The following is a 13226-nucleotide window of genomic DNA, read 5'->3' as shown; positions in this document are numbered from 1 at the left end:
TGCAAATCCATGTCATGAAACAGAATAACTTGGACTCAGCAAATCCAAATGACTCTCACTTTCAAGGTCCTGCATTCAGAAGCCCACAATGGAGAACAATGAGGTGGGGAAAAAGCTGAGGATCTTGACGCCGCATTCAGGAGGCCATCTGGTCCGGCCAGCACAGCCAGCGCTGGGAACGGGCAGCGTCGTGGGCTGAGATTTAATCCGAGCCACTTATTGGGTGACCTCAGGCGAATCGTTTGACCTCCTTTTGCCTCAGTCAACCCAACTGTAAAATTGGGTTTAAAGCAAGAACCTCTCTGAAAACCATATGCTGTGCCTAGGAGGAGTGGGAGCAGACTCCCTTCCCAGCAACAGGGCTGCCATGGTGGGTAAAGCCAAAACCAGAGGGGAAGAGGAGGTGCACAGTCAGATCCAGCATCCCTTGGTGTCAGGAAGCTCTGGCTGATGTCTCTCCCAGGTCCCATCCTGCCAGCTCTGGGAAAGCAGCTTTGGCACCTGTGCACCCATAAGAAGGGATTTGTGAGGTCTGACCTCACTCATATCATTACTGCACCCAAAAGCCCCAAACATCCAGAGAAAGGTCCTCAAAACCCAATCTCAATGGTTACTCTCTAGATCAAGAGCATCGATTGCTCTGGTGATACGCCCCCCAAAATTGATTCCTCCTCACAGTCTTGCCAATGAACAGTGGCAGAAAAGCAGCTCCTCTCTCACCTGGGCCCCAGTCTGGCCCCAGGACTCCTTGGAGGGAAGCAACAGCACAGAAGAAACACCATGGCCAGCTAACCTGGCTCCCTGATAAACACAAAACAGCAGCTTGGCCCCCCAGGTGTTCACAGGAGTGTGCAAATCATGGCACTGACTGTAAACACATCCTGGCTTCAGAGAAGGGAAACTGAGGCACAGCAGGTGCAAGGATGTCACTGGCCACACCATAGCCAGCTGGGACTCTTGTAGGGCAAAATGAGAGTGCAAGCCATATAAGCAGAGACCTGCCCTCCTGACTAAAATAATATAGGAGAGTGGCCCAATACTTTGAGGAGAGGCTGGAGCAGAGCAGCAGGCAGAGGGACGAGCAGGGTACCAGCACACAGGGCTGGGCACTGTGCTGTCCCCACAGGACTGCCCATGCAGGTATCACAGAGCTTCAACCCACCTTGAAAAAGAAGCAGAGAACTGCCTCATACTGCAGGTGCAGGCTGCAGAGATGTCAGAACTTCCTCAGCTGTGCTCCAAGAGTTAATTGAGACAAATAACTCAACAGTGCTGCCATTAATGAAATTCTTCTGATATATTTCCCCTGAGCTTTCTATAAATGACTAAGTGACATTACTGCCTGCAGTGCAAACCCCCTATATGAGAGATAACGCTGCCGGAGCTAAGGTTGGCGCATCCACGGTTAGAAGCCTTGGAAAGAAGTGCAAGATGATATTTAAATAACTATCACACTGCTAAGAAATGAGCAGCCAAAAGAAATATGGTCTTATAATATGCTCAAGTCTCAGGATGAATCCTGGCTGTTACATGCAGACGCTGAAATGCAGTGGGTGGTAAGTGACAAACTCTTTTAATCCTGCAAATCTACTAAAATTCCCAGTCAAATCTCCAATTTTCCCCTGGTGACTCCTATATTTGTACATTTGTTTTGCAGCACACACAGGGCCAACTGTACTGCAACAGTACAGATGTGAGAGGCAGCGTCATGTGAACCAGCATGTCCTAGGGGCAGCCAAAAGAGCTGATGGAGGGAAATAACCCACTCACCCATCATATCCATCTCCTGGAAACCTCTCACAGTGTTTCTGCTTTACTTAATTTCTTTTGCTTTCCTTTTTTTCCCTTTATTAATTCCTCATGGGTATTTTTCCCCTCTGAGACCCACTTCTGCAAGCCCAGAATTTGCTCTGGGCTTGCCATAAGCACTCAAAATACAGACAATATAGAAACATCACTAGCATTAGGGCTGAGCCCTTCTGCTAAGCATTGGAGAAGAAAGGGCAATAAATATGAGCAGAGCCACAACAGGGGGGGAAAAAATATAGTTTATGGATGGAGGAAACTTGGTACGTAACACCAAGAGTTAAACTGCAATAAAATTCAAATGACCATTACCAAAATATTTCCTGGGAGTAAAAGGAAGATGTCTCCAGCGCTGTAACTGACACCAGGGCAGACCTTTACCTCCAGCACATTTTGCACCAGTAAAACAAGGAGTCACTTGTAAGTATCCAAGCATCAAACTTCCAAATGCAAAAACAGATTAACTTGTCCTAAGCACAAGCCATAGGTAGGGCTCTGCTGACAACACAGATACTGTACAGGCACAAGAGAAACCAACTGCAAACCCACGTGTTTAAGGTCTGCCTTGATGTTTTGAGCTGGGACTCGCAATCTGCATCCTAACAGTGGCATTGCCCAGGAAATACCTTGGTGACAACTTCGGTGCCACCTTATTTAAACCTTAATTTAAAATGCTAACTTCATAATGAGTGGAACAAAACTGTGTAAAAACATTTCCCACTCTAATCCTGGTTTGATCCCCCCCAGTATGGCCTTCTTTTGTAATTACATCCCTTTGTGATCTCACTCTAATGCCTTGTATTGTGACCCATAAAATAATCAGCCCCCTTTGTCTCTCCCTAATCCTTTTAGACTTCCTTCTTGTCTCTACACTCTTATAAATGCTGCCATTATTTGGGCTCAGCAGCTCTTCCCACCACCCCAGAGCCTGGAAAGGGGGCTGCAGGTTAAACCCTGAATATATTCTGTGCAGAGGAGCTGAAACGATGGGAAGATCTTTGGTGCTTTAAAATCCCTGTGATTCCCAACCTCCTCCCCTAGCCACACAGCTTGGCAGGGAAACCAACCTGCAAGTTTGCATAGGCACTACCCCTCCCCACTTCTATGTCTTGCTGATGACCTGAAGACCTTTTGGACAGTGTGTTTGTGGGGACAGCATGCTTGTCCCCAGGCTGGGCGAGGGGAGCTGCTGCTGCTGTCTGCAGGGATCCATGCAGAGAGGAGTCACAGCATCTGCCTTGCTCAAGCTATCAATCCTGCCCTCCTGCTGGCTGGGTAAGTGCCATGGACAGCCACACACAGTGGGATAGAGGAGCAGAATTTGGGACAGGATGCAGAAGGAAAGGGGGTCAGGGAGAAGAGAAGAGCACAGGGATGTGTTCTGCTATGCTTAACTACAAACCAGTCACCCTGCTGCAAGACACAGTGAAGTAAATGCCTTTACAAGCTCAGATCTGTCCAGAGTTATTATCAGGTCCTGCAGTACTTAAAATACTGGGCAGGTCCAATTCACCAAACTCCAAGAAATCTCTTTGGCTGTAAATTGCACCACTGACTTAATTCCCCTTGTTCCTTTTTTTGGTGTGTGGGGTTGTGGTGGTTTTTTTTTTTTTTGGTTGGTTTTTTGTTTGTTTGTGGGGCTTTGGTTTGTTGTTGGGGTTTTTTTGGGGTTTTTTTTTGGTGATTTTTTTGTTTGTTTGTTTTTTGTTTTTTAGGGTTTTTTCTTAAGCATCAGATCAAACAAGGAAAACTGCTGCTCTCAGGCTGGATACGTGCAGAGCCTGATCCGATACCCAGTTTGATGGTGATTTCCAATTAGTGGTAACTGCTTGTTATTGAGTGATATAATCAATGGGTCTTACTCCACTGGCTGGGCTGTGATTTATGATGATGTGGAGCCAGGTCCATCAAATTACAGCATCGGCAAAAGGAGCTGGAAATGCCACGAGATGACACGATCAGAGCAAGTGAGGCCAAGTTAAGCAAAGGGTGGTAATGAGAAAAAAGGTGGCTGTGTTCTGGGGAGCCCACCTTCCTGAGGAGTGGACTCTGGATGTTAAAATTGCTGAGAGGGTATCTTCACCCACAGACAGCCAAAGCATGTTCAGCTTCTGGCATGCATAGGGGAAATCCAGCTCCTCAGAGACCTGTGAAAACACAGCCAAGCGGTGCCTCCAGAGAACATTCTGCCTATGAAACTGATTTTAATTAAGACAGCTCGGAGTCATGCGAAACTACGAAACTGTCATTGAGAGACAGAAAAGATCTGTATTCAATAACCTGATCAGATTATAAAAACATGTTGCATTCCACAACCTTTTAAACTAACACACCAGGGTTTGAACAGACACAGAAACAGCAACTGAAAGAATTCCAACTGGGGTGTTAGGCAGAGGGTAGAAAAGCTGAGGGCCTCCCTGCTCAGCTCAGTCACACGTAGGCTTCTTGTATACTTGTGCTCGTTCAAAAAAAAGTTACGCTACAAAAATATTATCAATGTTTTTAGCACCTGACCAGCCAGTCCACAAACCACCCAAGGTCCGCTTCCTTCTGCTGAGTATCTTTGATTAATAATGGTGACATACAGAAACACCCCAGAATTTAATGAAATCAATTTACTGAGTTAATTTTTAAGAGGAAGGGTTTAAGATGCACTCACTTGGTGAGGAAACTGCCAGCACCTTGAGCCCATCAGGGCCGCACGCGCAGTGGCTGAGAGCAGCATATTCTTCCAGTTAAATTTCACTCAATGCCAAGTGTTGAAGTAAATTTGAAACATAAAAATATGATATCCAGCCCACATTTCCTGAATGCAAATATGTACATTCCTCTGAGCCAAGAAGATTATATTCCAAGCAGTAATACAAAGCCCGGGTCTGTAACGGTGATACGAGACTAACAGCCTGCCTTTGAAGACAGCGAAAAGTGCAACAGAGCTCTCGAGGGGCTCCACTCTGTCAGATCTCTTTTATTCCTCTGTAGCACGGCCTTGATCAACTTTCAAGATTTTTGTTTGTGAAAGGTTTTTATTTCTCCTTTGCTTTTGTGTTCAGATGTCAGGCTCAGAGGGAAGAAGAGATCAGCACTGGGATGAGGTTTTACCCACTGGCAGTATTTACTCTGCTCCGCAGAGGTCTGCTTAGCGCTTGGGGTTTTTTTCCCTTCCAGGCAGCCACCACCCATTCCTTCGATGCAAAGGTCCCTAAGATGGGGATAATTACCCTTCTCCTTTGACTTGCTGACTGGGACTTGGAGCAAGGAAAATCACTGTCTCTTGTGTGTAACCACCTTGAGACTTGGGGGCTCAGGGTACAACTGTGATTCATTCTCAGGAGATTTCATCTACGATTAAGCAGAGTCCTAAGTGCAAGTGTGTGTTCCTGCGGCTCAGGCACAGCAGGGGAGCTTGCCCTGAGCAGCAGGTTACATTTGCCCACAACATCCTGTTTTATTCCCATTATTTGCACGCACCTGTGGCATCAAGGCCGGGGGGGGCTCTCTGTTTGTGCTGGCTTCACCCAGACCTCTTCTCAGGGCTGGCAACAAACCAAGCCTGAAGCTAGAATAGAGTCCAGAGCATTTCAACACGATCCCTTTTTCATTTTGATTCATGTGAAACTATGGCTACAAAAGGAAACACTATTCAGGGACACACAGCACATCACATACATATTGATGCAGGAGCCAAGATAACAGTGTTTATTGACAACCCAGAATCTCAAAGGTAATTCCTCTGGCTCTCATGTCTCCAGTTTACAGGTCCAAGAAGTTTGGCATTGTGCTTGTGCATGAGTCGGCTTCCAGCTCATAAATGCCAGAGCCATTCACCAAAAGTGCTCCAAGGTTTAGCACCACAAGACTGACAAGTTTGAGATCCAGCTGCTAATCTGGCACAGCCCCAAAGCCCTTGGCTCCTGGACAATGTCACTTTTACACTCCTGAAAAGCTAGGTTTGCAGATGGCCACTTCATGTACTCGGGAATTGTTATACACAAGGGCTGGAGTGTTCCCTTGGTGGGCTGCCAGCTGGCCCTGGCACTGCGGGGAGCGGGCGGCAGCGTTCCAAAAGGCTCCCCAGTTTGGGAAATGCAGACAAGACCTCAGCCCCAAACTTTGCCTTAGACTTTTCCTGCTTTGCACCAAAAAATCATAGTGATATTTGCAATTGTAACAGAAGCATTAGTAAGTTGCTTGCACAGAAGGAAGAGCAGTAGCCATCTCCCAAACAAGATGGAGAATCCTTCAGAAAACTTAACAAACCAGTGTTCCACCAGGTCTCGTGGCTGTACCATACACCCATCCTCACACTCACATGGAAATTACATCCAGCAGCAACTTCTGGTTGAATGCAAAAAGAATCAGTGGCTGCACTCCCAGAGCCCCCAGACAGTCTGTGGGCAAAGAGAGCCACCAACACAACAGGGACAGAAACCACCACGGACCCCCCAGCTCTGCTGGATGTCAGTCCTGGGACAAACCCCAACCAGCAACCAGAGCTGACAAGGGAGAACCAGGAGATCCAACAGGACAAACTGCTCTGGCCAGGGCAAAGCAATGGGCTAACGTCAGGAAGTGTGCAGAGCTGGAGTTACAGCCTGCCCACGAATTCTTCCTCCCCCACCTTTAAATTTCATTCCCTCACTGGCATTTTCATCTCTCTCCTCCTCCAGGCTCCCCCATCAGACAGTCTGTCTGGTGTTGTTAGCCTTGCCCCCAAAGGCACTGCCACACCAGGTAGTAAATAAGATCTTGCTGCCTCTACACTGCCAGCATTAAATAACAAAATGAAAGATACCATGACCTTCAGGAGGTCTTTGCCTATGGTTTGGGAAGTGCTGCCTGCCAAGCAGGGCCCAGCTGTGCCGCAAGCAAAGGGGCTTCCAAACTCACCGCAGGAGATACACAAAGCACAGACTACTTCACCACATGATTTTAATGTAACTTACACCTCCAACACAGAGAATTTGCTGTTGGAAGGTGGCTTTTAGTTTTCTACCCAAGAAAGCTGATGAGCTCTTCTTTCACATTTGGACAACTACATAGATTAGATGCCAGCCAGATTTTGACACCAGCTCCAGGGTTTTTCTCTCTTCCCTCTCTTTAATCGCCGCTCCATTAAAACCCAGCACCCACCATTCTGCCCTCCTGCTTCCCAACAAAGCCAGTGCCCCTTGTGGGATTGCCCTGTGAGGTGGGGGTGGGACAGTGTCTGTACTTACTTGCTGCCTGAATCTTTGCCTTCCGGCTCACCAGCAGCCCGTAGTGGTTCTGTGCCATGCAGTCGTACTCGCCTTCATCCGAGGACCCATCTCCCCGGACCCTCTGGAAGCGGGAGACGTAGAGAGACCCATTGGCCAACATAAAGGCGTTCTCACTGTCCACAATCATCGCACCATTCTTCCGCCACGTGATGGTGATGGGCTGGATGCCCTCCACCTGGCAGTAGAGGATCAAGGGTTGCTCCTGCACTGCTATGTCATCACTAGGCTCCACAACGAATGCCAGTTCAGAGGAACGGCCAAAATCTAAAATGAAGAGAGTAGGGCAGAGTTAGCAGCATGTCCAGGAGCAGCAGCAAGAGTCAACTGCTATGGCAGGAAACAGGGGACGATGGAAATATTTTGAACGTGCTACAAACTGCAAGTGTTTCCGAGAAACACAAAACCCACAGGATGCAGGCTTTGCCTCCCAAGACTTTACTCTCTGAACCTCGGGGTACAATTTCTTAAAGCACAACCACAGGCAAAGTCCTTCAAGGCTGCCTTTGGAGGCTCCAGTGAAGGGGACAGGCAGGCACACCCCTCCAGCAGCTTGCCAAACCCTAGCTGCACTCCACACTCCCCTGAAGATTGCCTCTTCACCTCCCATTGCAGGTGTGCAGCACTAGACAATTAAAACTTGCACAAGCATCGGGCATCAGCCATTCCCTGCCCAGGAGAAGTGCACACCAGTGCTGGGAAGCCATTCCTCTCTCCACATAACCAGGCAGAGGGGCTGTGCCGTGCCCCAGACCTGTTTGCAGCACAGCCGGCGGGGGTGAAGGGGGGATCAGCAGCTCCCGATTCAGACCATATTGCCACCGGCATCTTCCCGACACTACTTCTCCCCCTTGGCAGAGCAGGAGGCTGTTTGCCTCTCGCACGCAACACCGTGCCCTTCTGTCGCTTTGGTCTCTCTCACGCTGTAACAGGCAAAGCATGGTGCTATTCAGTCCTTAATGAAGAGCAAGTTAAGCACCAAAATACAAATGCACAATGTTCCGGCTCAGCCACACAAAAGGTTTCTTGCAAAGCAATTACGCTAAATGATGTCCATGAGAGATAAGTCATTGCAGAATTTGTACCAACAATAGGGAAACCCTCACTTCCCATGACACAGATACATCCTAATTTACTTCTTTTGCCACAAGAACACGTTTAAACACTGTGTCTTTGGCACGTTATGCTTCACTTGGTCACAGCACACCTTTTGAGGGTATAATTTGCCCTACAGTCATGAGCAGACACTACAGAAGATGACAGAAATAGAACTATTGCTTAAAGATTGGCCAAAATATATGCAGACATGAAAGACAAAAAGAGACCAAGAAACAGGAGTTATATAGGTATTTGAAGGCTGTAAATGCAGGGATGGAGGTGAACTGGGTTTTTTTAAAGAGGAGCAATGGTGAAGAAATTCCAGCAGAGTAAGAAAACTACAGTTTCATCCAAATATCGAGAGAGAGCCTTTCCAACAGTTCACTTCTGCATTGGCCCTTCAAGGCGGGGGTTTCCCAACCTGGGATACAGCTGCTTTCCTCCTTCACAGCTCAGGGGAACCAACTCCACAGATGCTCACAGAATTGGGATGCACACAAGCAATATCTCTTGCCAAACACTAGCCGCAGCACAGGCTTTGTAATGCCTGTCCCTCATACAGACCCCACCAAGGACAGGATCCCCCCACATTAGGCTCAAAAGCAGGGTGGAGGGCAGACTGTTAATGCATAGCAAGAATAACAGAGATGAGAAGAGGCAGTTACACTAAAGAAAGAGAAGAAAAAAAAGTCTGTCTTTTCTGCTCTGCAAACCCAGTGAGATTTTTTTTTTCTTTCTTTCTGTAAATCCCCACTGCTTTCTACGGCAACTTAAATTGGATTACGGGGGATAAACATTGAGTGCAACCTGAGCCGAGGCAGATGGACGGAGCAGACAAAGACAGCAGTGGTACTGCAGGGCCAGGCCAAAGGTACTGCCAGTGAGGTATGAGTGTGTGCAAGGAATGGACAAACCCCACTTAGTGACAGGCACCTAAAACACACACTTTATTAACCCATTAAGTCTTAAAATGTCAGGCTAGCTCCAGCCATCTCGGTGATCTATCGCTCACTGTGACTCCTTTTTTATGAGATAGCCCTGGGGTCCTCTCAGCAAGTCAGACTGCAGCCAGCACAAACCCATCAATTACTTTTTTTTGGTGAAAATTAAGGAATTAGATGAATGCTCCACATTTTTCTGCAAAGTGGCCAGAGTCTCAACACCATGCTGGGGCCCCATTCCCTGTGTGTGGGTGCTCTGGTGAGTTAGGAAGGATAAGGACCCTTGCATCCTGATACTGAGCGAAGAGGGACTTGTGACTCCAGAAAATTAAAGATTTCAGGATTTAGCCTAATGCCCAATCAGAAATAAACCCATAATTAAATAAATGCCCCATCTTCCCCCAGCATCCCTGTACTCTTAGATAAAACAGCTTATTATTATATGTACAATAAAAGGAAGAATCAACATAATTACATGCCCTTCCTACAATTGCTGTCATTATAACAACCATCATTAAGGCCTGTGATTGGAGATAATCATGTTTGCCTCCATAAACATTCGGTCTGCATTCTCACTCCAGGCTGCTCGAACTGCAGGAGTGGTGATGCTCATAATTAGGACTGGTGTCCTCAGACACTTGCTGGAGTGGGCACGGACACGGGTCCTGGGGTTTCCTTGGGCTGCACTCAAGAGCAGGACTGTGCCTTGAGGCATGACACTGTGCAACTGGTTTGTTACCTGTAGACACCTTGCAGTGTCCAGAAGTACCCAAATTCCAACTCAACTGAGGTTTTTCTCATGGGATGTTTATCAGACCTTGAAGAAATCTTGCTGCCTCCTTCCTGGAGTTTCAGGGCCAGGTGACCAACTAACTAGATGCATGGGGAGAAGCTAGTTCACCCTATCTGAGGATCTGGGAGAAGCCAAGCTCTGTCTTTCACCTCTCTTAAAGGCAGACTCTGAACACAGAGCCCTCTTTTTGCGGGATGCTCAGGATGAGAGACAAAGGGCCAGACATTCCCAGAGGAATCTCCACAGTGGGACAAGAGGGTTCCTGGTGTTTGCTCTAGAGATCAGCTCAGAGGAGCCAGAGGGAGAGCACAGACAGGTAAGGAGGCAATGGTGGGAGAGAGGAACCCACCCGATTCCATCAACATAAAGAACTGATTGTGGTTACCAGCGAGGCACAGAAATGATGCTGCAAAGTTGGAAGCAAAGACACTCCAAAGGCACATGGAAATAGTAAAAGTGCAATTAATTGAGAGATAGCAAGGAAATTGCTGCGGCTGTGCACATTCACTCAGGGAGTCTGAAAGCCCCATCCCTCTCCAACAGCTGGCTGCGTATCTAAACCCCTGTAATCCCACACAACATCCCAGGTACCTCCCAAAACGGACTGCGAGGCAGCATGGCTCACAGGCACTCCCTGCTCCAGGCAGGAACTGTACAACTCTGCTCGTGGCAGCTCGAGTTTGCAGTTGGAGCCGGGGCGTCAGGCAGGCAGCTGAACAGCCCGCTTGTCTCGACGCCGGCAGCGCGTGAGGGAAAACTGCTTTGCTCTCTGCAAAGGGATGGAGGGAGGAAGCGTGATTAGCTCTGACATAAAGGCCACAAGAAAATTACTGGAATCCTCATTCTACAAGTCTCCTTTTGAGAAACATTTACCATCTCCCTGAGCAATATAATATGTGACGATATGTGCAAATATTTAACAAAAACTATTTCCCCTATTGATCAAGCAGCCAGGCATACTCAGAGAAACCAATTAGCACTTGTGCTTTTGAACCAAGAGATTTATTTAGTGCTGAGAGAAAGAACTTTGAATTAATGGGAAGCTTAAAAGATACTTTGAAGTATATTTAAAAAAAAAAATGTTTAATTATTTTTTACTTGACATTGTGGTGCACATTCAGGGCTTCAAAAGAACTTGCTTGTACCCCTGTATTGTCCTTTTCCATTTGGGAAACACAATTTTGGCTTTCCCTCCTGTGCTTCAGTGACATCCATTGCCATGGACCTCAGTCACATCCTGGCTCATCCTCCTGGACCCCATCCAGACCCACAGCCAGCAGGGCCATCCCTGCCCTGGGAGCACATGGTCCTGACAGATGAAGCCCGTATTATTACTCCTGTTCTAAACAGGGAACATTAATCACAGAGGGATGAAATAAGCTGCCAACGGCCCGCTCTGAGCTTGTGGCAAGGCGAGATATTGTGGGAGCAATTGGGTCCACCCCACTTTTCATGGTGCAGCATCATTGGAAGCACTGCTGGGGAGACCAAGGGAGCATCAGCTCCTTCCTCATCACACCAACAGCACGACATCCACCTGCAAGCTGCCTCACATCAGCACAAATTTGCCCCCTTCTGATTTACTGTGTTTATTCCCAGCATAACACAGCCTTAATCAGCAGCATAACCACCACCAAGGATAACCGGTCCTGCTTCAATAAAGCCAAAAGAAGATGTGCAGGACCAGAGGATTTTTGTGGGATTTTATAGGTGAGTATCAGGACCAAAAACCTGGATGCAAGTTGGGCCATGCACATGAAAAATAGCTCCTGTTTTTCCAGTGGTGGGTTGTTTTTCATTCAAATCCTTCTGCAGATGGAAGGATATGGAAGGATATGGAAGGAAGAGATATATGGACCTGAAAGATGTTCTCCAACAGATTATAACAAGCTTCAGGCTGATGAAATTGGCAGCCTAAAAATCCAGCTGGTGCCCTCTTAAATCTCCTTGTGCCTGACCCAGACCCTAAGGAGAAAAACACTGCACTGCAGTAAAGTGCAAATTGGCTCTTTAGGGCATCCAGAAAATTTACATTTAAAGAAGAGGAGAATAGGCTGTAACAGGCCCCACATCTTGCTGGCAGTAAAGTTTACTAGCTCAGAATTTTTTATTCCCTTTCCTTTTGGACAGGAGGTTATATAAAGCGATTTTTCCATCAGGGAGCATAAACCACATCCACTCATTAAACAATTGCAGGAGGTCTCTGACCTCCTAAAAGAGAGGGATAACACAACCAACCTCTCAGCCACCTGACAGAGAGCCCAAAAACACCCAGCATCACTGCCCTCACTGGGGATACCGATTTTAGCTGAGGAAGGCAAGGAGCATGAAAAGCCAAGGAAGTTGCCCCAAATAATTTTCAGATGTTTGAGACCAGACTGAGCAAATCCCAGGAGGCTGCTTGTTGAACACTGTGGAAGCTGGAAGCATTCACAGCACAAAGAGCCTTTCTAGGACAAGCTCCAAGTCCTTGTGGGCTCCCCCATCTCTAAAGAAGGCAGGATAAAACCTGTTGGTATAGCTGGAAAGGGCAAAGACCTTTCCTGAGCTAATTACCCACAGTAGCTCCATCCACAGCGAGGCATCCTGAGAGCATGGCAGCAAGCCGAGTAGGATGCACTGTTATTTGCATTCCCCACGTATTTAACGGCCCTGACCAGATCACAGCCTCACCACAGAGGGCATCAGCAACACAGAGCAGGAAACAACCGTGCACAAATACAGAGCAAAGCCACAGCCAAGATGGGAAATGCTGTACCAGAGCCAGGGTCCCCCAGGCTTCAGCTCCCAAGGCTGCTTTAATGTAGGACAGGGGAACAGCCTGTTCATTCCCTGACCCTGCAGGGAAGCATCAGGGAGGTGGCTGTCCCCACAGATCTGTCCCTTGCACAGATCCAGCAGGAAATGGACCAGCCACTCAGTGAGTGATAGTGCTCGTGGATCAGAGATGGTGGCTGGCATGATGGCACAAGGCTGCCAAAAGAGCCACAGGCGCCTTGGCGTCACAGCGCCAAACCCCACCAGCCAACACAGCCCTGCCACCAAGCCCCTGAACTTCAGCTTGAGTTCTGGCAGGCAGGGATGGCATGCAAGGAAAGGGAAGGAAAGGTCTTTCCACAGGAAAGTTAGCGTGCACATGACAAACTTTGAAACTCTTAATTGTATCCGGTGGATACAATTAGTATCAATACAATTACAAGAAGCAAACTCGGCGCTCTCTCCTCCCTGCCATCCCCTCTGCCTTATCACCTCCCACCCTGAAATTCAGGGTGGAGGAAAGCATCTTGTTCTTTTCAAGGAGCCGAGCACTGCATGGATCCCTGGGCGCTC

At 47.8% G+C, this 13226-nt stretch overlaps 1 protein-coding gene across 3 annotated transcripts in view; it reads right to left on the bottom strand.

Moving 5' to 3' along the window:
- IGDCC3 (immunoglobulin superfamily DCC subclass member 3) overlaps positions 1-13226 on the bottom strand; it is a 99713-nt gene that overhangs the window by 78918 nt on the left and 7569 nt on the right. For all 3 annotated transcript variants that reach the window (XM_068203562.1, XM_068203563.1, XM_068203561.1), the window contains one exon: positions 7026-7331. In XM_068203562.1, coding sequence (XP_068059663.1) covers positions 7026-7331 — 306 coding nt within the window. The remainder of the gene's footprint in view (positions 1-7025; positions 7332-13226) is intronic.

This window comes from Anomalospiza imberbis, chromosome 13 (assembly GCF_031753505.1).
Source record: "Anomalospiza imberbis isolate Cuckoo-Finch-1a 21T00152 chromosome 13, ASM3175350v1, whole genome shotgun sequence".
Taxonomy (NCBI): Eukaryota; Metazoa; Chordata; class Aves; order Passeriformes; family Viduidae; genus Anomalospiza; species Anomalospiza imberbis.
This window is presented reverse-complemented; position numbering and strand designations above follow the sequence as displayed.